Source organism: Pimephales promelas, chromosome 14, assembly GCF_988280905.1.
Source record: "Pimephales promelas chromosome 14, fPimPro1.hap1.1, whole genome shotgun sequence".
NCBI classification, from domain to species: domain Eukaryota; kingdom Metazoa; phylum Chordata; class Actinopteri; order Cypriniformes; family Leuciscidae; genus Pimephales; species Pimephales promelas.
The window spans coordinates 9,390,981-9,415,590 of NC_142782.1; the positions used below are offsets into that span (position 1 = coordinate 9,390,981).

General features: G+C 45.5%; 1 protein-coding gene and 1 long non-coding RNA gene across 2 annotated transcripts; both read right to left on the bottom strand.

Moving 5' to 3' along the window:
* Positions 1–4,095: 4,095 nt before the first annotated feature.
* LOC148973667 (zinc finger BED domain-containing protein 5-like) lies at positions 4,096–5,267 on the bottom strand. The gene is made up of 2 exons (XM_089119203.1): positions 5,040–5,267; positions 4,096–4,692 (listed from the first exon to the last, which is right to left on the bottom strand). Exons 1-2 carry the CDS (start codon positions 5,265–5,267, stop codon positions 4,096–4,098), a joined length of 825 nt encoding a protein of 274 aa, XP_088975329.1.
* A 3,503-nt stretch (positions 5,268–8,770) lies between these two features.
* On the bottom strand, positions 8,771–20,552 carry LOC120468116 (uncharacterized). The gene is made up of 2 exons (XR_016146461.1): positions 19,609–20,552; positions 8,771–12,245 (listed from the first exon to the last, which is right to left on the bottom strand). It is a non-coding gene; the product is annotated as an uncharacterized LOC120468116 (long non-coding RNA).
* Between the last annotated feature and the right edge of the window lie 4,058 nt (positions 20,553–24,610).

Below are 24,610 nucleotides of genomic sequence, written 5' to 3' on the forward strand. Positions count from 1 at the left end.
TTATGACAAACTGCGACGTTTTTGACTTTCAGAATTATCCTTTAAATTGACAAACATCATATGTGTAATTCAGGGCACAGTTCAGACGGAATAAAAAGATAAGTTGTCTCTCGCCATTGACTACCATTCATATTTTTTCCGAAATAAGGTCCTATGAGCCGGAAGCGGAAGGGCGGGACTTAGGGGTCCGTGTACGTTTTGATAGATTGTTTTTCGTTTGAAACAAAAAACAAAATAACGAGAAGGGTCCGTGTACGTTTTGATAGTTTGTTTTTTCGTTTGAAACAAAAAACAAAATAACGAGAAACCACCCTTTTTTCATTTGTCGTTTCAAACCAAAAACAAAGAAACCGTAAAAAAAGAGTCGTTTTCCCGTTTTTGGTTCTGAATCCAAAAACGAAAAAAAAAAATCAAATAACGGTCCGTTTTTGTTTTTTTGAAATTCCTTTTTCCATTTTTCCGTTTGAAGATCTACATTAAAGTCCCCGTGAAATCAAAATTGAACCTATTTACTTTGTTAGCGCATATTACTAGTCTTGTGGTGAACAATTAATCCGTGCAAGTAAATATATATTAAAAAATGTTTTACCTTGGTAATCTTTAATCAAAATCTGAAAAGTTACTTCCGGTCTGGAACGGTTGATGACGTAGGTTTCACAGTTTGGGTGGGGAAACGCACCACTCCCCTCAAACCGTTAGTTTGCTATGAGCGAGAGATGGAGAGGAGGAGCGCTAGAGTAAAACCCTGCCCTCTGTTCAATATTCCGTTTCACTTGGAAATACGTCACAGCACGGGAGAAAAATCGTTTGCAACTTCCGGTTCACGGGGACTTTAAAACACGGACAGGTTGGTCACGTGACCCGGAAGTAATAGTAAATATAGCCTATCAGAATAAAAGCCAAGCTTTTAGAACGGTCATAATATGCAGCACTAACGTTATACTAGAGTAACGTTAGAAGAAGAAAAATCAATGAATAAATAGAAACCTGGACCGGAATAAATATGTTAGCAACAGTTTATTACAGCTATTTAATATCATGCCTATCCAGACATCACGTTTAATGAGCGCATTGTTTGGCTCAATACAGTTGGTAATATAGGTTAACACATGAACTTACTGTGTGTGCAGAGTTGAACTGTTAGCGCTATATTATATAATTATATTTAATGTGGTTTCCCACCGTAATGGACCACTGTTTCCCCTTTCTAACAGCAGGTGGCAGTATTTAAATGACTGACTGTATGGTGTCTTTGGTAACTGTTTTAAATCAAGACTACTGATACAGATATATTTATTGTTGTTCATTTTATTTGGTTTTTGATTTTATTTGCCTAGTTATCATCATCATCATTCATCCAGCCCAGAGTTAAACCTGCTTCTGTTTTAGCCTGATTCTAACTATGATGATTCTAACACTTCTATCAGCTTTTTAGCACCTCAGACAACAAACTCACATCAGAAATGTCCTATGTAGGCCATCTGGCCAAAATAATGATTTACCAGTGTGCTGTGTGAATCTTTCTTCTCTATACACATTCCAGTGAGTATAAAATACAAAACTCTGATAGTGTCATGCAAGTGAAGAGAATCCATACAAGTCTTAAAACTTTATATAGCACATTCATGCTTTCAAAGGCATTGGATGTACAATCAATGGCTGCAGAATTTTTGTTAAGCCCTAAGGTAAGAAGATTTTACAAGGTCCTCAAAAGAAATAACAAAAACATAATTACATTACAAAAAAAAAAAAAAAAAAAAAACAGGCTGTCAACGCTGATTACATCAGCAACAATTTTCAATGAAAGTTTAAATATTAACATAAAAATGTTTTAGAATGGCAGAAAATTAAGAAATGAGAATGTGTCTGTACACCTAGCCCTATGTATCTTAATCAGCATTAAACTTCTGTTTGCTTACAGTCCCTCTGACTGCAGCTCAGGATATCATTTTGACTGTGCAATGATGGAGAAGTGAACTGTGCATCACTACGCTGCATGAATTTATCTGAAAAAAGTAGGCTATTTTAAAGTAGAATTCCATAAATTATATTCAATAAATATTATCAAAACTTTAGGTGTTCTCAAGTGGTCTGTAATCAAATAATGATGGCAGTTGTTACGTAGGCTAGGTATGCCTAGTAATTGCTGACAACATCTGGCCTTAATCAATCTGGAATGTAAAATATTTCAAGGTACACATTTCAAAGAAGACTATTATACAATGAATATGAGGTGCTAGAAAAACAAAATTCATCAGGTGGTATCCAATGATAGTCCCACCATGGGCCCAAACTTTTCTGTAGATTTTTCCATAGACAGCTTTTCAAAAGCTGCCTCAGTATAATAGCCTGCCGCTGTCACGCAATCTGTTCTTCGGAGAAGCGCGTTCGCGCCCATGGTCGCGCCATTTACGATTAAACATATATTGCGCGTCTATGTCAGCTTAAACGCCAATGCATGTTTATAATACATAAATGTAAAGAATGATTTTCATGACAACTAAATATTTTCGCTTTGGTATATTAAAGAATCCTCTGTGCAAAACAACACTATTTAATTATTGTTTACCGCATAACTACCGCATCTAACATTATCTGATATGGTCAGGAATTTACGTCAATTTCAAAATATGTGTTTAATGTTATTAGGCTATTATTAAACCATCCTTGATTTAACCTAAGCCGAGTCATTTCCAGAAGTGGTCTAGATCATACAGCCGGAGCCGGTTTTAAAAAAAAATCCACCAGATTCTTGTTCTAAATATCACAGACTACCCCTGCGGTGATTTTCACGTTGATCTACTACTGTTTTATTATTTAATAATTGCCAAATCATGATACTGTATAGGCTACATGATCAAATATGCCAAACATGAGGAGAAAGAGCTTATTTTGGTGAGTAGGCTAATGCTTTAAGCAGCAGTGCTAAGAAACATGATTTGTGAAAGCACAGTTATAATGGAAAGTTTTTATTACAGAACCTAAATCAATATCTCCATGATGACAGCTCGCACACAGCAGACACAGTGCGACACCTACTGGTATGTTTTTGTAATCGTTTTGAACTGCCCTAGGTTTTAAACTTCGTTGGATTATTAGTGGACTGAGAACCTTCACATTTGTCGTTTTTGATTGTATTATTAACAAACTACTATCACTATTAGTCTATTACCTAACTAGCCTGTTCAATAGGCCTACATTTCTATGAACACTGTATAACGTGAGCGACGCTGTCCATTACGGTGGAAACCACATTAAATATAAATTTAATTATAATGTAGTAGCGCTAACAGTAACAAATCTGCACACATAATAAGTTCTTAGGTTAACCTATATTACCAACTGTATTGAGCCAAACAATGCGCTCATTAAACGTGACTAGTGATGGCTGGATAGGCATGATATTAAATAGCTGTAATAAACTACTGTTGCTAACATATTTATTCCGGTCCAGGTTTCTATTTATTCATTGATTTTTCTTCTTCTGACGTTACTCTGGTATAACGTTAGTGCTGCATATTATGACCACAGACAGAATGATTATGTTCTAAACGCTTGGCTTTTATTTTGATATTACTTCCGGGTCACGTGACCAACCTGTCCGTGTTTTAATGTAGATCTTCAAACGGGAAAATCATTACTAGGCTATTGATATATAATTATATAAGGTTACATGCTTTATTGATGTGGCTGTTATTATTATTATTATTATTATCATTAGTAGACCTATTATCATTACTAGGCTATGCTATAATTGGGAATTGGCATCAGATCTCTGATCTTCATTTATGTTTTTATTTTTATTATTACTAGGCCTAATATTAGCCATCGTCTGCATTTTTTAAAGAAGCTTGCAGGTTGGAGATATTAATGTGAGACCTGAGCCTGCTTTGCCTTGCAAAGATCCTCAATTCTTGGCTCAATGTTTGATAAACATAGCCTCAAATCATCCTCGATTTGTGCACGATTGCGGTATTTCGTTTTGAGTGCAGTCATTTTTGAGAATCCTGCCTCACACAAATAAGTTGACGCGAAAGGAAGGAGAATCTTCAAGGCGACGTCACTGAGTTCAGCGTATTCCTGCATCAATACTGCCTAGAACGACGAAAGAGGCCAGGAGCTAAAGAGTTCCTTCAGTCTACTGTCACTCTTCAGCTCAATAAGCTGTTCCTGCATATCAATTGAGCTCGTTTGCTGTGCACACAAACGGATCTCGAACCAACGCAAAAGAGCGATAATCCTCTTTAAAGTACGTCGCAAATGTGTTCTCATTGCTGACAGGTGCTCAGACGCTGACTGAAATAGGAAGGAGAAATCATGTGACGTGCCTGCATCGGTGATAAAGTCTGCAAGGTTGGGGAACATGTCGCAGTTCCCTCGACTAATGCGGCCATGCCAGAGGTCTAGTTTTTGTGTGAAGGCGTTCACTTTGTCTGCAAGGAGCAAAATGTGAGTTTCGTGGCCTTGCAAAGACAGGTTGAGGCCATTCAAGCGATCAAATATATCGACCAAATAGGACAGAGACGCAAGCCACATAGTGTCATCCAGATGCTTCGCCAGATCAGATTTGATTTCTGTCAAAAAACACTTCACCTCCTCTCGCAGCTCATACAACCGCTGTGACACCCGCCCCCTGGAGAGCCAGCGAACTTCAGTGTGCAGAAGCAGCTGTTCATGCCCTGAACCCATCTCCTGGCAGAGGACCCCAAACAAGCGAGAGTTTAGCGGCCGTGATTTGATTAGATTTATTATTTTCAAGGATTGGTTCAGCACGGAGTCAAAGAGAACCGGCATTTTTTTTAGCTGCTAGTGCTTCGCGATGGACCATACAATGAGTCCATTTCACAAGTGGAGCTACTTGCTGAACGCGAGCAGCTAGGCCACGCTCACGGCCCGTCATTGCCTGCGCACCATGCATGCGTAGTGCATAGGCCAACGCATCGGTCCCAAGCCAACCCATTTTCACGGATAAAAATATCAAGGACATTGAAAATGGCTTCTCCTGTAGTGTGCGACTGAAGAGGGCGGCAAAACAGAACATCCTTCTCATTCGCCTTGTCCCGCAGATACCTGACGTAAGTGAGGAGCTGTGCCTGCCCAGCAATATCAGTGGATTCGTCCAGCTGCAGCGCGTAGTAAGGACTCTTTTTTACGAACTCTATCAGTTGCTTTCTGATATCATTGGACATGTCTACAATTCTCCTAGCGACTGTGTCATTGGACAGTGGTACTGCACCGAGTTTGGCTGCTGCACTATCGCCTATCATTATCCTGCACATGTCTTGCGCTGCCGGCAAAATGAGAGTCTCAGCGATTGTATGCGGTTTACCCAGTTTACCAATCCTTTTGGCCACTACATACGATGCCTCCAAACACTGTTTTGACACCGTGCTGTGCACTGAAATGATTGCCTGTTGCTGATGGAGGCGATCAAGCTTTCTTTTAAAATATTCAGCCGGTTTATCTTTAATGCCAGCATGTTTTGTTTCGAGGTGCCTTTTTAATTTGCAGGGCTTCATACTGTCATTTGCCAGCACCTCGGCACACACGACACACTGAGGTCTAAGATCAGCCGTAACTGTAAACTCAAACGTCTCGGTTACGTATGTAACCCTCGTTCCCTGAGTAGGGAACGGAGACGTTACGTCAGAAGTGACGGAGATTGGGGGGGTTTCGCATAGAAAGCCAATCCTCTTCGAGTATTTAATCACGAGCCAATGGCATGCAATGCCTTGGGGCTGCGGAAATTTGCATAGCGTACTCCGCCCTACTCCGTGAGTATAAAAGGAGGAAGTGAACGCAACCGCAGTATGTCTTCGCTGAGGAGCCAAGACTGAACTCAGGGAACGAGGGTTACATCCGTAACCGAGACGTTCCCTTTCGTAGTCACTTCGAGTTACGTCAGAAGTGACGGAGATTGGGGGTCAATGCCATCACGCCATCTTACAGCTGTCTTCCAGTGCCCTGCGAAAGTCTAGACCCCTGAACCTAGGTATCACCAGGAGATCCTACTTTGACACAGGAATACCAAGGTACACTGGGAAACATATCCCGGGAGGGACATGCTACCAGATGCCTACCGTAGGGAGGACTTACGAATACACATATGGCCGCATAGGGACGCATATGGAGATCACTGGAGCACCAACCGCAGGTGGTTACTAGAATTAACTCCAGGGGTGGCAGATGGCTTGCCAAGGGAAGACACATGCTCAGAGAGGCTTACAGTGGAAAATACACATGAGACAGTTACCATAGGGAACCGTGCACATGGAGGCACCTAGCCGGCATCCAGAGCAACAGCAGTGGTGCCCGCATCATGGGTGCTGGAGGACTCAAGGCTTCAACGGAAGACTACTGAGGAATATCGCACTTATCCAGTCCGAGGAGAGGAATGGCGAGCAAGCGAAGACACCTAAGCGGGTCCAGTACTGGCGGAAGCGAGTACGTGAGAGGACACCGGTTCGATTCGAAGATTATAGAATCTTGCGAAGGTGTTTGGTGTCGCCCAGCCTGCAGCTCTGCAAATGTCTGTTAGCGAGGCGCCATGCGCTAGAGCCCAAGAGGAGGCCACACTCCGAGTGGAATGGGTCGTCACACCAAGGGGGCATGGTCGACCTTGCTGCTGGTAAGACAAAGCAATGGCGTCCACTATCCAGTGAGACGGCCGTTGCTTTGAGAGAGCCCTTCCCTTCTGGCTCCCCCCATGACAGACAAGAGCTGGTCTGAGGTCCTGAAACACCGCGTTCTGTCGACGTAGGTGTGGAGTGCACGTACTGGACAGAGCAGTGCCAAGGCTGGGTCTGCCTCCTCCAGGGGCAGCGCTTGCAGGTTCACCACCTGGTCCTGGAAGGGAGTGGTGGGAACCTTGTGCACATATCCAGGCCGGGGTCTCAAGATACGTGAGAGTAAGCCGGCCCGAAACTCCAGGCACGCTTCGTCAACGGAGAATGCGTGCAGGTTCCCCACCCTCTTGAAGGAGGCCAATGCAACCAGGAGTGCCGTCCTCATAGGACAGAACTTAACTCTACCGATTGCAAAGGCTCAAGGGGAAGCCTCTGCAGAGCACTTATATCTACTGAGAGGTCCCAAGAGGGCACGAGGGGAGGGTGAGGCGGGTCTCGCCTCCACGATCCCCTCAGGAACCTGATGACCAGGTCATGCTTCCCCTAGACTTACCTTTCACTGCATCATGAGACGCGGCAATAGCAGTGACATGAACCCTAAGGGTGGAGGGCGACAGCCTACGCTCCAACCCTTCTTGTAAAAAGGAAAGCACGACACTGATCGACACCTCCGGGGGTCTTCTCCGCGAGAAGAGCACCAGTTGACGAAGAGGTTCCACTTCGACGCATAAAGGTGTCTCGAGGACGACGCTCTAGCGGAAGTGATGGTTGCCGCCACCGCAGGTGGCAGCGAACTCAGACCTGCTTCGTCCCATCCAGGAGCCACACGTGTAGCCTCCATAGTTCGGGACGAGGGTGCCACAGAGTGCCCGGTCTCTGAGTGAGTAGATCCTGCCTCAGAGGAATAGGCCAAAGAGGTGCTGTCGCGAGGAGCATGAGTTCGGAGAACCACGTCTTGGTGGGCCAATAAGGGGCTACCAGCAAGACCTGCTCCTCGTCCTCCTTGATCTTGCACAACACCCGTGCAAGGAGGCTCACTGGGGGAAACGCATACTTGCGTGGGCCCCGAGGCCAGCTGTGCGCCAGTGCATCTGTGCCGAGCATGCCCTCGGACAGGGAGTAAAACTGGGTGGGATGGGATGAGTCCCAGGAGGCAAACAGGTCTATCTGAGCCTCCCCGAACTGGTCCCAAATCAGCTGGACCGTCTGGGGATGGAGTCGCCATTCGCCGGAGATAGGGCGGATCTGTGACAGCTTGTCGGCTGCCAGGTTCCGGTCTCCTGGAATGTACACTGCACGAAGGGACCTCAGGTGCTTCTGACTCCATAGCAAGAGGTGGCGGGCGAGCTGCGACAACTGGCGTGAGCGTAGACCCCCCTGTTGGTTGATGTACGCTACAGCAGAGGTGTTGTCTGAGCGGACAAGTACATGTTGACCCCTGAGCAGTGCTCGAAAGCGGTGCAGGGCCAGGCGTACTGCCAACAGCTCGAGGCAATTGATGTGCATGAGGCGCTGGGGTCCTGTCCAGGAACCCGCTGCTGCATGCCCATTGCGCATTGCACCCCAACCCGTGGTAGATGCATCCGCGGAGACTACGAGATTCCTGGAAGCTCGCTGGAGCGGGACACCGGCCCGCAAAAAGCTGAGGTTCGACCACGGGGAGAAGGTACGGCGGCACGCTGGAGTCACTGGAACTCGAAGCGAGCCGCGATGCCATGCCCACCTCGGGACTCGATCGCGAAGCCACAGCTGAAGTAGTCTCATATGAAGCAATCCGAGCGGCGTTGCTGCGGCTGCGGATGCCATATGCCCCAGGAGCCTCTGAAAGAGTTTCAGTGGGACCTATTCTTGCCCTCGAACTGTCGAAGACAAGTCAGCAGTGAGTGCGCGCGCTCGTTCGTGAGCTGCGCGGACATGGCGACCAAGTCTATCTCCATGCCGAGAAAAGAGATCCTTTGCACGGGGCAAAGTTTGCTCTTCTCCCGGTTGACCCGAAGGCCCAGACGGGCTAGGTGCCGGAGCACCAGGTCTCTGTGTTCGCAAAGCTGTATCAGCCAATCGTCGAGAAAATTCAGGATGCGAACTGTTGTGGAAATGATTCTCTGTTATTCGAAAAGATAGGAGAAAGAAGACAAGTGGAAACCTTTTCAAAAGTCAAAGTATCAAAAGTTTATTTTCTTGCAAGAAAACACATCCAATCTTTTGGCGTTCAACATACAGAACAGTGTCTACATGTGAAGGCGAAGGCTAGTCCTTCTCATCATCCTTATATACCTGAAAACCCAGGAAACCATGCAGGCTATATCTGGTTTTGCTACCGATTGTCTATATTTAATTTGGACAGCACAATGACGTTTGTGTTAAGTTTCCTATGTCCAAGTACAGATTGACTTCACACCTCAATTTATCTCTTGGTTGCAAGTTCTGTTCGACCTCACACCTTTCTGCTCAATTTATCTCTTGGTTGCAAGTTCTGGTTTATCTTTTGTTTGATCAAAACCCTGAACAAATATAACTCACACTTGAAATACAATGAGCTATTAAAATGTTTCCATGCTGCTTGCTTCTTTGTTAAACACAGAACATTATGTCCTCACACTAAGCTTACATTACTTATGCATTTCTAACAGTTTAGTTATACCTTAAGCTTACTCTAACTTATGCATTTCTAACAGCTTGTTATATCTTTAACAATGTCCTTTGGATTACATTAACATCTTCCTTTAAATGCTTATGAGTATATGTTAGATGATATGAATATTTTCCTTTAAATGCTCATGAATACATCTTCTCCAACGTTAGTAAAAGTTACACACACATCTATCACATCTTAATGAAATAAAATAATACATATAAAAGAAAATAAAGATCATATATGAAAGAAAAGAAACTTGTATAAATGTAAATGCAAAATTAGCCATTACATTCCACCCCAAGTTCATTTAAAGAACTTACACACAATTTTGACATTTACTTCTCCATAATCATGGTAACTTACACCAAGTAAATTTTTCCCATGTTTACTTCATTTCTTAGTCAAAACTCATGCGTGTCCTCATTCTCATACATCTCATACTCCTGTACTTCAACATCACCATCTGGTGCCCTATGGAGCATGGTTGCATATTCTCCTTCGTTCATTTTAAGCATAGTGGTGGTCACTGCCTTTGCAGTGATAGTAGAGACACAATTCATCAAACATGGGATTACCAGAAGCAAAATCAAAACTAAACATCCTATTGGTAAGACTGTACTTATCAGCCATTTGGTCCACCCCTGCAGACCCAAGAACCACCTATCCAGTGAAGATGACACTGTTAGATGACACACAGCATAAGATGATGTCTTTTGGTGTAGCTACGGCCAATTTCATGTGCTCTATTAGGTTGGTTACGTTGTCATAGACGTCAGGCAGACTAAAACAACACGAGGTTCCTAGCATTTTGCACACGCCTCCACGTTCCGCGGTGAGCATATCCAAAACGAGCCTATGTTGTATCACTGCCTCCCTAATTCCCTTTAGTTCAACGTTCAGTTCTGTTAATGCATCTTCAGTCTCATTGGCTAAGCGCAATACCTGCCAAGCTAAGCCATTTATTTTTAGCAAGCTAGCAGCAGTGCCTCCCCCCACGAGGAAAGACCACCCAGTCATAGCTAGTCTACTTGTCCACGGATCCCAAAGTTTGGTACCTTGAAACATAAGAGGTATCTTTTCATCGGCTAAACTCCTTTTTGGTCGAGTAGAGGTTTGCTTATGGATACCATTTTGTTCTTCAACGTAAACTTCCGTTCCTACATCTACGAGTCCTGGATAACAGCACCCTGTCCATTTCTTAGGCAGGGAGTGGTAAGCGGTATGACCACAGACCCATACTGTTCCAGCGGTTGTCTCTCCGAAACCATAGTTGTCACCGGGACACGTGATAAATGTACCATCAGACGTTACGCATTTGTCATCGTTCATCATTACCGTGGTTGTGCAATGTGACGTGCCAACCATTGTAGATCCCCTTCCGAACTCGAATTTACACAGACACACGTCGCCTAGTTGTGGTTTGATCCCCCACACATTGTCAAAGCCTTTGGTGATGTATTCTGAATGGCTGTGTTCTGATCGATTGTTACACACTACCTTTTGAGGGGATATTGATTTGGTCTCTTCAGGATTAATCGCATTCAATAGATCCCACATAGCACACGGTATTAATCCCTTTAACTCTCCTAAATTTGCAGCTCGTAATGGATGGACCCTCCAGGTTCTATCCATTCGCAAACACCACCAACATGATTGGTTGATGGCCAACGCTTGCCTTTGAAGTAAACTTAACATGCATGCTTTGTTACTCCCACATTGAATTCTACTTTTAGTGATAGTTCCGTCCTCATGATGTAAATTGAACTGTCTTTCTAATTCCCTCTCCTCTTCTTCAGGTATGCTAGTATGCGAGATAAGTTCGGATAGCATATGAGTTTTCGGGGTCGGGTCTACCATTCTAATTTCGAGTGGGACGTAAGTGTCGGTACCTGCAGTCCACCAGGCACAAAAATATTTACCACCCCATTGGGTAGTGCCATCATTTCCTGTTGACAGTGTAACTTTCAGTTTGATCTTACGATTTTCAGTGATTTCTTCTATCTTCAAAAGACCTGATTTCACCCGTCTGCTGTAACCACTATATGAGGTATACCCTGCTCTGGTTAAGAGGCCTTCTCTAACAGCCTCCTCATTACCTCCATACACATCTCCCCATCCACAGGGATCCTTACAAAAATACATGGCTTTACCCCATTTGCTCAGACGCTCTGGATTGTACCCAGGTCCTGCTGCTGAGATAGGATCACATATTATAACAATTTCACTCCCTTTTCCTCTTGTCATGTTCACTTTGATGCTACCATCCTGTGCTAGGCCTATGGCCAGGCTAGTTAAGAGGATGAGATTAACATATTGCCACACACGGCAACCTCGCCAGGCGAGATAATGTTCTTGTGTGAACGATATAAGTCCTGTTTGCCTATTTATCGCTGGTCTTAGGGCCGGTCTAGTAGATATTATTAAACAAGTTACTGCAATGCCCTCTCCGTCAAAATACCACAGAGTTCTTGACAACGTACGTATTACCCCTAAGATCGCAGAATCGTCTTGTACGATAGATTCGTCCTCTCTCCAATGACGATGATTTGCAAGTGAGAAACCTACAGGTTGGCAAGCAAAGTCAGTTAGTCTTAAACCTGTTCGGATCTCGTAAGCTGTGAGTGGGATTGCCCGTCCGTTGCAGCTTCCGCGTGAGCTGATTGCCTGGAGTTGGAGTTTTCCCCTGTTGCAGCTACCGCACGAGCTGATGTTGCAGCTACCGCATGAGCCGATACTCTGGAATTGTCGTCCTCCACCGTTGCAGCTACCGCATGAGCTGGCACTTTCCGACAGTGCGTCCCGTGGATCCACGGAGCTCTCTCTCCGACTTTCACCGCAGTGTGAGTTGTCAGCAAAACCTAAAATGGCCCCTGCCACCTCTTTGCTTTCCAGTGCTTCCGCCTCAGATCCTTTATCAGCACGAAATCTCCTGGTCTGATGCTGTGCAGGGCCGTCTCAGCTGGCACTGGAGCTGCTGCTTTGACCTGTCGTGAGATATCAGAAAACACCTTATCCAGCTCAACACAATAGTTCAACATATCATGCTCACAAAGAGTGGTGTCAGGCAGTGGTCTAGGATTGTGGGGTTCCCAGCCCATGTGAGGTGGACGACCAAACAGAATCTCAAATGGAGAGAGTTGTGCGCCTCCCCTCTTCCTCATTCTCATGTAAGTTAATGCAATGGGCAAGGCCTTGGGCCAAGGAAGCCCTGTTTCCTCACAAATTTTCGTCAGCTTATTCTTAATAGTCTGGTTCTCACGTTCGATGGCCCCGCCTGCTTCCGGAAAATAAACGCAATGCCTCCTCCAGGAAGTTCCCAGGAATGCCTCGACTGCTGAGATTGCGCTGTTGACAAAATGCGACCCATTATCACTTGATAACTTTTCAGGAATACCCCATCGCGGGACTATCTCCTGTAGGAGTAGTTTTGCCACCCCTTTAGCATCTGCCTTTGCTGTTGGCATAGCTTCTACCCATTTTGAAAATATGTCTACCGCAACTATGCAGTATTTCTTTTTGTCAGATTGTGTCAACTCAATATAATCAAGCATTACATGTGAGAATGGTCTTTGCGGAATGGGATGCCCCGCCTGTCTCATTGCCTGACCCCTGCCGACATTGTTAGTTCCACAAATCATACATCTGCTGCAGTAATCTGCTGCCACTGTGGAGAAACCTTTAGTAAACCAGTTATTTTGCATAGCATTAAACATTCCACTTTTCGACACGTGATCCAGTCCATGTGTCAGCTTAGCATAAGCCTGAAAGAAATGAGAAGGTAAACATGGTTTATTGTTGGGGCCCCTCCATTGTCCATTCACAAACACACACCCCGCCTTTCTCCACTTCTCTTTGTCAGAGGGAGAAGCGTGCTGCTGCATGATCTCAACGTCTCCTAATTCTTCCTGCATCTGTACTGCAGTGGTTATCTGAACTCTGTAGTTCAGATAATCTAAAATAGATCACTACTAGAAGTAGTGCTGCAGCCTTAGCAGCTAAATCAGCCGCTCTGTTTCCTCTAGACACTTCATCAATGCCTGTGGTGTGTGCTTGGCACTTGCAAACTGCCACTTCCTTTGGTAAAAGCAGTGCATCTAACAATTCACTCACCAGCTGATGGTTCAAGATTGGCTTTCCATCTGCTTTCAGAAATTTTCGATGTTTCCATAGTGCACCAAAATCATGGACAACACCAAAAGCATACCTTGAGTCAATTGTAAATTGTAACACGTTGATCACTCGCTAATTTGCATGCTGCAGTCAGAACAACCAATTCAGCAGCTTGTGCTGAAAAATGTGACGGCAGTGGTTGTTGTTCCAGAATCTCAGTTAAGGAAACTACTGCGTAGCCAGCTCTGTTTTTGCCTAGGTCATCTCTGCTGGATGACCCATCCACATAAAGAATCATGTCACTGTTGGGTAGAGCCTCGTCTGTCAAGTCTGGTCTGGGACTACATACCTGTTCCAAGGCTGAAACACAACAGTGGGGTTCACCATCCTGCTCCATTGGGAACAGAGTAGCTGGATTCAACACATTACACCGTTTAACTGTAACATTTGACATTTCCAACAGTACAGAGTTATATCTCAGCCACCGTGCTGCAGATAAATGAGAAGTCCTCTGTTCTAATAATATCATTGACACCGCGTGTGGCACAAGCAGTGTCAGGTCACTGTAACCCACAAATTCTCTAGAGGCCACCACAGCTCTTTCAGCTGCTGCCACAGCCCTCAGACAGGCAGGAAGTCCCCTCGCTACTGCGTCTAACTTAGTTGAGAAATATGCCACTGGTCTGAGCAGAGCCGATCCGCCCTATACGCTCACTACGCAAGCTGCGTAGGGCCCCGCAAATTACTCAAGGCCCCGCCTCCCCCTCCTCGTGTCATAGCCTATTTTTTACAGTCTATGGTCATAGCGCGTCAATTAATGTTGACAAAATGAAGCGAAACTATCCCTCTGGTCACGATAAGAGGAAGAAGAAAAAACATGAGAGTGAATTGCGGGAACAACATTCAGGTAAACTTGTGTTGCCTCCTCTCCAAATTTGCTGTCAGTCAGTAAAGTAAAGTTAAGTTTATGTGTATTTCTATTGTGTTTTTTCGGTCTTGCTAACCTAGCTGGGCAGACAGGCAGTGCATCTCTTGCATCACTTCTCTTTGTGCCTGACTGACAAAAGTGAGAGTAAAATACAATTATTTATTTCGTTTGTTTTTGATAAACAGCAAAGTGCAAGTTGTGCAACGGTGTTTGTTTACTGCAGCTCGGAAAAGATAACCGCGTCGCGTGTGTTATTATCATGCGTTCATATGCGCGTGCACGAAATGAAACGCGCATTTTTTTCAAGCAGAAATATATGTGGACATACTGTACAATATATGGGCGGGAAATGGCACTCCTCATCAAAGTACACATTATACATACATACTTTTAAAACAAGACACTGATTATCTAGTCTCAGTCAATGTGTAGTTAAACATTCTAAACAACTGCAGCAGCACTAATTATGCAAGATGGAAAGCAATATTGACAATTTGACATTGATTGACTGATATATATTGAATTTAAAATGTTGATTAGCTGGACATACTGGTCAATATGTATGCACATCCCTCAGTAAATAATAACCATAAATCAAAAATTGCTTCAACATGTATAATAAAAAAAACTTGTTAACTTGTTATCTTAATATTCTATGGAAAATACTCTATTCAATAAATATTGTTTGTTTGAACCTCATTCTGTTCTTTGACTGTTTTGTTTAAAGGAGGGAGGATTGTATTTGGAGCACTGAAGTGTCAGGTGTGACTGTGTAGCATTGGCAAATGGTTTGCATAGCTCACGTCACGGCGTCACGGGTCAGGTAGAGGGCCCCTTAGCAGAATTTTGCTTAGGGCCCCAGGGAGGTCGGGATCGGCACTGGGTCTGAGTTTTCCCCCATGCTCCTGTAACAGGACAGAAGACATGTAACCATTTTTCTCAGCAACTGTCTGTGTAAATGGCTTATCAGGATGCCCAGCGTAGGTGCACTCAGCAAAGCCTGTTTCATTTCACAAAAAGCATGTTCTGCCTCTACAGTCCATGTCAGTTTGTCATGGGCTGTCATATCCTGTCCATAAATTAATGCAGACAAAGGCCCTTCCTTCTCACTGTAGCTTGGAATAAATGTCCTACAATACAAAGTCATTCCTAAAAAAGACATCATTTGTTTTTTAGTGATCGGTTTAGGAATGTTCTGTATGGCTGTAACCCTGCTGTCCGACAGTGATTTTCCGTTCGGTGTCAACACGTGACCTAAAAAGGTGACTTTGGTCTGGTTTATGGCCACTTTACTCGGATTAACCTTATGACCCCGCTCGGCCAAATAAGTTAACAACGTGATAGTAGCCTGCATGCAAATCTTTTCATCTGGACAACAGAGTAACAGATCATCAACATACTGCAAAAGAACCACGCCAGGCGGAAGAATTTTAGATCTTCTAAACTGCGTTTCAAAGCTTCGGTAAAAATAGTTGGACTTTCACAGTACCCCTGACACAATCTCGTAAATGTGTACGCTTTCCCATTGAAGTTAAATGCAAACCAAAATTGTGAGTCAGGGTGTACTGGAACACTAAAGAACGCATTTGAAATGTCAATCAGGGTGTAACACTTGGTCCCCGCTGGGATTTGAGATAAAATAGTGTAAGCATTCCCAAATATCGGGGCTCTCGAAATAATTGATTCGTTAACCGATTTTAAATTCTGAACGAACCTGTAACCGGCGACTTGACCGTCCGGTCGTATTTTCTTTACTGGAAAAATAGGTGTGCGAACAGGAGAGTCCGGACACTCAACAATCACCCCTCCTTCCAGTAAGGAATTAAACACAGGAGTAATGCCCTCAATTGCTTCCTTCTTCAGCGGATATTGCATTTTCTTTGGCCTATAGTCAGACTTGGGTTTTATTCGAACTGGTTCGCACCCAGCAATCAGTCCTACATCATAGCTATCTTTAGCCCACAAACAACTCGGAACTCCCTCCAACCCCTCCGGGATAACAGGGAGCTGCGATAATGTCAGACTGCCAAATCTCATTTCCTCTTCCAACACTGTGACTGCTCTCAAACCTCGCAATGTTTTACGACATGGCTGTTTGAACCATCCGGTACTTTCGCTTTGGCAGACCAGTCGTTTTTGATCTATTATGACCCAGTCGGTCAATTCATGACACTTGGCCATGAATGGACCTGCGTCACGCCATTCAGCCTTCACTGGTTTGGCCAGTGATATATGAGGCTGTGCATTCTCCACGTCATAAAACATTGCCTGTCTGTCAGTCAGTTTCACACTCAAAACACACCAGTGATTTGTCCAATAATAATCTGTCTTTACATCTTCCACATCAACAGCAAACCAACGCTGTGAATAATCATCATCAGGACTATTGCTGACATGTGAAGTACAGTGCAAGTCTGAATCATTCATAAATTCAGACGATGGCAACACTCTGTCATGAGCCTTTGTGGTCAGACACGTGTTAGAAACTTGCCATTCATACACAAACAAAGGGTTTTCCCCTGTTGTTTCATACATCATTCTCATGTCAGCAGAAATCCCTTCAGCAGTACAGTGAATAGAAACACCCAATTTACAAAGTAAATCTCGACCCATTAAATTAACTGGACATGTCTGCGTAATCAAAAAACTATGTTCAAATTTTCTCCCATCAATAGAACACTCAAGCGGTGCTGTGAATGCTTCTGCAACCACATGACCAGATGCACTCCTGGAAAGATTTGTCTTTCCAGAAAGTGAAACTGGTTGTTTAAACTCTGTTTCTTTTATTAGTGAAAATGTGGCTCCGGTATCAATTAGAAACAACATTGTCTTGTCAAGAACGTTTACTTCTATCAGAGGTAAAGATTTATGAGCCTTATAGAAAATATCAGCAAGCTTGTCTTCATTGCAAAGAGCAGAGTCAGAAGGAGAAGAAGAAAAAGTATACTCATCTGATGTGGAGACCGTCGGAGACCCGTTGCTCGCACCCTCCCCCTCTCAATCCGCCTGACTCGTGGTCTTGCCTGCCTGCGGGCACGAATCACGCCAATGTCCTTTCTGTCCACAAATGAAACAAGTGTCTCGACCTGGACGTTGTTGATTCTGTGCGAAATGTCGACCGTTGCCACGACCACGCCATTTGCCTCTTCCTCCACCACCTCTTTGGTTTTGCTGATAGTGGTGTGGTTTGTTGTTTTTCTTGCTCTCATGCAGTGCAATCAGAGCCAGGGAAAGATCTTTTTCGTGCTTGGCCGACTTGGTTAGCTGTTGCATGTTTAGAACTTCCTCATGATGCTTTGCATGTCGCCTAATGTCCGCTGATGTAGCTAGTTGCCATCCAACACAGGATTTCTTGATCGCCATTGAAATCTCCAGTTTCAGTCCATCCAGGAACAAAGATCTTAAATAGTCGTCATATGGATCAGATGCTGGAGGCGGTTGGTCTGCATTTGCTTCTGTCGACGGCGGCAGTCGTCTCTTTTCCAATCCACCATGTTGATCAAAGCATGCCTTCAGTCTTAGGAAATATGCTTCGGTAGTTTCCTCTTTTCCTTGAACACATTGACGAACTTTATGAATGTCCAGTGTGCGCGGAAAAGCTGTCCTCAGGACTTCAATTATGTCAACGACTTTCTTGGTGTAGTCGCCGTTGGACGGATCGTCGTAGTTGGTGTGTTTCAGACGTGCGTCTTCTGGCCACTTTTCCAACAGTCTGGTCATTTGCACTAGTCCATACTTCAAAATCATCAGTCTCCTCAGTTCATTGAGACTCGGCCTGAATTCTCTGCAGAATGCAGCTAGTTCAGCACCCAGCTTGGTCCCGCCTAACTCGATGTTTGGCAGGTGAGCAGAGGCTTGTCTCATGTCCTCTTCGGTCCATGGTCTCATTACCAGAACTGTTCCCTCTGGCCCTGCTACTTCAACCATTGGTGCTTGAATAGCTTCAGAAGGACCTTCGTCGTCCTCGTCGCTGCTCTCAGTCTTTATTTCAGGCTCTTAATCTTCAGTCTGGCGCTTGCTGTTGGTTTGTTGCCGTCGCGAGTACGGTTTCAGTTTTCGCTGTCGTTTCGCCTTTCTCCGTGTGTTCAAAGTTAAGTTTTTCAGGTTTTCGTTCAGCAGTTCCTCTAGAATTTTGCTGCATTCCTTTCGCCCCTCGTCATTATATACTGTCCCAGAGCGAGTTGAAGATGGCGCCTCTTCGCTGTCCTCCCTCGGAGTATAACTGGGCGGTGGGGCAGCTGGTGCGCTGGCTTGTACTTCAGACGGCGCGCTGGCTTGCGATGGCGCTTGCGACGGCGAACTGGCTGGTGATTCTCCCGCAGCAGCTCCACTTAGACCAAGATTGAGAGCAGGTGGGCGTCGAGCCGGATAACGTATCCCCGTCATCCATCATCATTTTCATAAATTGACCAAAGAAAGGAGAAAAACCGTCAGGAATGTTAGAACAGTCATTTTTAAAGGTAGAACAGTCAGTTTTAACATCCTGTAATGCTTTCTTTGATGCCTCCTCTCTTTCTTTATCAGAATTTGATGGTGCGATGGCACGAGAGCCTTGTTTTTGCTGTCTGCGCATTGCCTCTTTTAACCATTTCCCTATGATCTCACCACACTTATTGTAAAACTCTTTGTCTTTATTCTTGACCTTATGAGTCGCCCAATGTACTTTGGTTTGAGTCAGATGTGACACACTAAACCCTCCATTAAACCCATAATGGTGTGCTAAGTACGGCACATACTCATGATACCAGGTTCCCATTATTTTATCCATGGCTACATACGAGCTCTTAGAAAAATCAATTCGTTTAGAAATATCAACCCGTTCCTCCTCTCTTTTCGAATTTTTATTACCCATTTTCCTTGTGTAATTTGCTCCACAATATTTGTATTTGCGTATTTAAATCTTTTCCTCACGTGGTCACCACGTTCTCTTATCTACTGTATTAATTCTTTCCCCCAACGTGGCCACCACGCCTGCCTTTATTCGTCAATAAAGGACTTTCAAATTGCCTCCATCCGTCGACGAAGGTCTTTCCCAAATGAGTGCCTTTTGCCGTTTGAAAAATTACTATCAGGCTTATTTCAAACAGGCCCCACCTGGTGTTTGAGAAATCACTCTCAGTCTTTTTCTCAAACTCTGGCCCTTTTGGGAAAACAATTAATACTTGCTATTTGAGAAAATTACTATCAGGCTTATTCTCAAACTCTTTGAAACTTTACTTTCAGGTTTATTCCAAACCTCTGACCCTTTTAGGAAAAGTATTCAATACGCAAATAATTCTCTTATTTACCACGTAAATAATTTTTCTCACCGTCTCTTGATGACCTTGTGAGTTCGCTTCTGGGAGTGCGTCACCTCGGTCGTCGTGATGAGTGAAACAATTCTCTCTCCTTAAGCTTGAGGATTCGAGCCGCAGAGTATACTGTTCTGGGGGTGATCAGCCAATTGTTCGCTCCTCACGCCGCTCCTTGGTTCAGCATCCCATCCTCCCCGTCGCCATTTGTTGTGGAAATGATTCTCTGTTATTCGAAAAGATAGGAGGAAGAAGACAAGTGGAAACCTTTTCAAAAGTCAAAGTATCAAAAGTTTATTTTCTTGCAAGAAAACACATCCAATCTTTTGGCGTTCAACATACAGAACAGTGTCTACATGTGAAGGCGAAGGCTAGTCCTTCTCATCATCCTTATATACCTGAAAACCCAGGAAACCATGCAGGCTATATCTGGTTTTGCTACCGATTGTCTATATTTAATTTGGCCAGCACAATGACGTTTGTGTTAAGTTTCCTATGTCCAAGTACAGATTGACTTCACACCTCAATTTATCTCTTGGTTGCAAGTTCTGTTCGACCTCACACCTTTCTGCTCAATTTATCTCTTGGTTGCAAGTTCTGGTTTATCTTTTGTTTGATCAAAACCCTGCACAAATATAACTCACACTTGAAATACAATGAGCTATTAAAATGTTTCCATGCTGCTTGCTTCTTTGTTAAACACAGAACATTATGTCCTCACACTAAGCTTACATTACTTATGCATTTCTAACAGTTTAGTTATACCTTAAGCTTACTCTAACTTATGCATTTCTAACAGCTTGTTATATCTTTAACAATGTCCTTTGGATTACATGAACATCTTCCTTTAAATGCTTATGAGTATATGTTAGATGATATGAATATTTTCCTTTAAATGCTCATGAATACATCTTCTCCAACGTTAGTAAAAGTTACACACACATCTATCACATCTTAATGAAATAAAAGAATACATATAAAAGAAAATAAAGATCATATATGAAAGAAAAGAAACTTGTATAAATGTAAATGCAAAATTAGCTATTACAGAACCCCGTGTTCGCGAAGGGGAACAAGGGCTGCCTCGACGATCTTCGTGAAGACGCGAGGCGACAGAGCCAACCCCGAAAGGGAGAACCGTGTACTGATGCCTGGCCTCGAGGCAAACCGAGAACGGTCTGTGTCGAGGCAAAATGGAGGCATGAAAGTACGCGTCCTTCAGGTCAATCGCTGCAAACCAATCCTGCGGCCGGACACATTCGAAAATGCGTTTGGTTGTGAGCATTCTGAACGGTGGCTCAAAATGCACAGATCCAGGATCGGTCGTAACCCACCGGTCTTCTTGGGGACAGTGAAGTATGGGCTGTAAACCCGGACCTCACCTCGGCTGGAGGGACCGTCTCGATTGCACCCTTCGCCAGCAGGGTCGCAATCTCCGCTCCCATGATCGGGGCATAGCCACCGACCACCGTGGAGCGAACTCCCCTGAAACGGGGAGGAGACCTCGCGAACTGAGTCGCGTAGCCGAATCTGATTGTTCTGATGACGCAGCGGGACAGGTCGAGGAGCTCTAGCCAAGCTCCCAGGGACTGAACCAGCGGAATCATGCGAACCACAGACGTCCCCCCGGAGGGGCAGCGGTACAGGGAGACCGGCATGCGCACAGGAGTTACCCCGTGCGGATGCACAGTCGAGCCCCGTTCCCCGACAGAAGAGACCAGGGAAGGACGCACGTTCCACGGGGGTCTGTTCTGCCGGGGGTCTGGCGATAGAGGGGGAGGGGAGTGGTGTAGTCGAGGGACGACACATGCTCCCATCCGCACCCTCCGAGACAGAGAGGAATGAGCGGGGCGACGCACTGGAACGTCGTGCGCGCTAATTCGAGTCTGTGTGCTCAATGATAGTGTCAGTTTTTCTTCAACCAGCTCAAGGCGCTGCTCACTCGTGGGTGAGCAGTGAGGAGCTAGCTAGAACAAAAATTCTCCACCGGCCCTCCACCGGGGGAAGGAGGGGCCCTGCTACCGCCTCCTGAGAAAAACCGTGATACTATCACTGAGCAGCCCGTCTCAGGAACCTCGCTTCGCCTGGAGTTAGCGGGGCACGCGGCCTGAGGGGGCTGTGACGCTTACCTGTGGCCTCCTCCACGACGCGAACCGGCTGAAGGCTGCTGCTGGGGCCGCGTGGGAGGGAAGGGAGCCGCAGGGCGGCGTCCTCGGCAGCGAGCAGGCGGAGGCGTCTGAGCCGACGGCTGGGTGAAGGCAGCAGCTGGCTGTCGGGGCAGAAGTGTAAACCCGCCTTCGTCTGCTCCTAGGCGGTCGAGAACTGCTGGGCGAAGTCCTGGACCGCACCGCCGAAACGATGATGCTCCTTAGATTATACTCCTGGACCACAGTGGTGGCCAAGGGAGCGAGCAGCCGCTTCCGTCGCCCGTTTAAGAGCGAGGTCGGCGGCAGGCTCGCAGCTCGCTTGGTCCGTCCCCTCCTCGTGCACAATCCTGAGCAGCTAGCAGGTGCTCATCATATGCAGGGCGGAGGCCGCCTGTCCCGCCGCTCTACAGGATCGCGCCGCCATAGACGACGAGAACCTATAGGCTTTGGATGGGCATCTGGGAGCACCGCGGGAGAAACGCCCTGCGGACGCAGCTGCATCGCAACAGAGCGCTCCACCGGGGAGTCCCAGCGTACCCACAGGCAACCGCGACGCCGAGGGGAGGAAAGGCGGGGAAACTGAAGCACGCTCTCGGGGCCTTTTTTTTTTTTTTTTTACCCAAGTGCGTGTCAGTTCCGCATGCAACTCGGGGAAAAAGGAAATTGGGGTTGGCCGTGGCCATAAGGCGGCAGCGTTACCCAAAAACCAATTATCCAGCCGCGAGAGATCGGGACAGGGCGGTGTTCCACCCCCACCCGATGCTCACGAAGGCCCGAGATAGCATGGCCGTCATCACGGGATCAGACACGGCGACGTTGACGCTCCCGAGGGAGACAACGCGGCTGCATCCTCAATTCCCGAGGAGTCAAGCCCGCCTTGTGATGCTGCGATCGTCATCGCATCATCCTCTGGAGCGCTGAACGAAACAGACGGTACCTGCAAAGAGGCAGACGTCTGAAGCGATACAGCGCTCACTGGCTCTAACACTGGAGCGGTGGGTGTGGCCCAAGGAACTAGCGTCGGGGGTTGTGCCACACATTCACCGTCATATCACCCTATCCGTGAGTCGAAGAGCTTCTATTTTAAGAAGCAGAACGAGTAACGAACACGGGGACTCTCACTTTATCAGATCATTAAGTCTAGATCACAGTGTAGAGATGCTCATGTTCCCATTTAAAAGGAACATGAGTCATCCACGAACGCTGCTACTGCATGCTGAAAGCCCAGGCACACAGAGCAGCGATCGCGACCATCAGAAAATGACATGAAACGATCGCACCCAGAAGAACACGGGCGAGTCGTCTTTAAAAAGAAGTGCCGCATGCAGCTCTTTCACTCAGAGAGGAGGAAATTCACTCTGTCAGCGCTGAGGCGACCAGGGTGAAGCGCAAAGTCTGGCAGACCACTGCTCAGATCGCAGGCAATGCAGAGTCTCGCTGGGTACCGCCGTCACACCAACACTGAAGAGGACGCTCGTCTCGAAGAGTCTTGAATCAGTGAGAATGGCTTGAGGAGTGAAGAAATCTCTTGGCTCCGAAGCGAAAACATACTGCGGTTGCGTTCACTTCCTCCTTTTATACTCACGGAGTAGGGCGGAGTACGCTATGCAAATTTCCGCAGCCCCAAGGCATTGCATGCCATTGGCTCGTGATTAAATACTCGAAGAGGATTGGCTTTCTATGCGAAACCCCCCCAATCTCCGTCACTTCTGACGTAACTCGAAGTGACTACGAAAAGGGAACTGCAGGTATGCTTCATCGTACCGTCGAAGCTTTTTTGCAGCTGGTGGTGCGTCGGTTGGCTTGGTCCTCACAAGAAATTTCTCCATTTTTGTTATGTGTTTTCAATTTCAATAAAGTTTTTGCACTATGTAACTATGTGTGTGTGTGTGTGTGTGTGTGGTGTATGTTGAGAGAAATATCAGGGGCTAATCAGTCGGGACTCAGGCACGATCTTTAATTTAAGCTAAGTGAAGCTGCCTAGCAGTTTAAAAAAAATATTAGGGTTGAGATTTATTCCAATCTTAAAAAAGAATGTTTATGGGTTAGTCTTTAAAAAGACTGTTGGGGTTTGTAGTAAGTAAAGGACTATCGAGATAACAGACTAGCGAGAGTTGGCACAAGCGAACTTGGCAAGAGACTAGACTAGAGTGAATGGATAACTATGTCGTGAATCAATTTAAATGCAGTGATTTATTTTTGTGTGAGAGTTAAGTGAACATTTACAGCCCGCTCTGAAAGTCAGGGCGGGAACGGCGGCGGCCTTACGCATGCGTGATTCATTTGCAGCCTGAACGCCGAGGGGTGTGTGTCTTCTCCCTGCTCTTACTGCAGGCTGGGCCTGCTGCGCGATACTGCTGACTGTGAGTGCTTTTGGATGGGAGAGGGGCTCACGGCAGCTCCCATGGTTGAGCACAGTAGGCATAACTGCAGAGTGATTCGTGCTTTCGAGTCTCCAAACACCACAAAAGTCTCCAAAAACACCAGTAAAAGTCGCTGGATTTGTCGCTTTTGACAAAAAATAAAGTTATATAAATAAAGTCAGGAGGATGATTTGTTTGTGTTATATTCAGTGCTTGAAGTGGGAGGTGGGAAAGGTCGCGGTACTCTCTTTGCATTGGCAAATCATGAAATTTTTATAGTGAAAAAACAAAACTTGGAGATTGGGGCTACAACAATTTATTGTTATTTATTTATTAAAAACATAAATGTATTTAAAAAAAAACATGATTGTGTGTGGCTGCGTAAGTTACGTGCGCGTGAGCATTTCACAAAACATAAAGGAAAACTGTAGCCTATATTCTGACTAGTTTATTCGTTTATATATGTATAAACTAAATACGACCTCACGTTTATGTTTGCAGCCTCTGAAA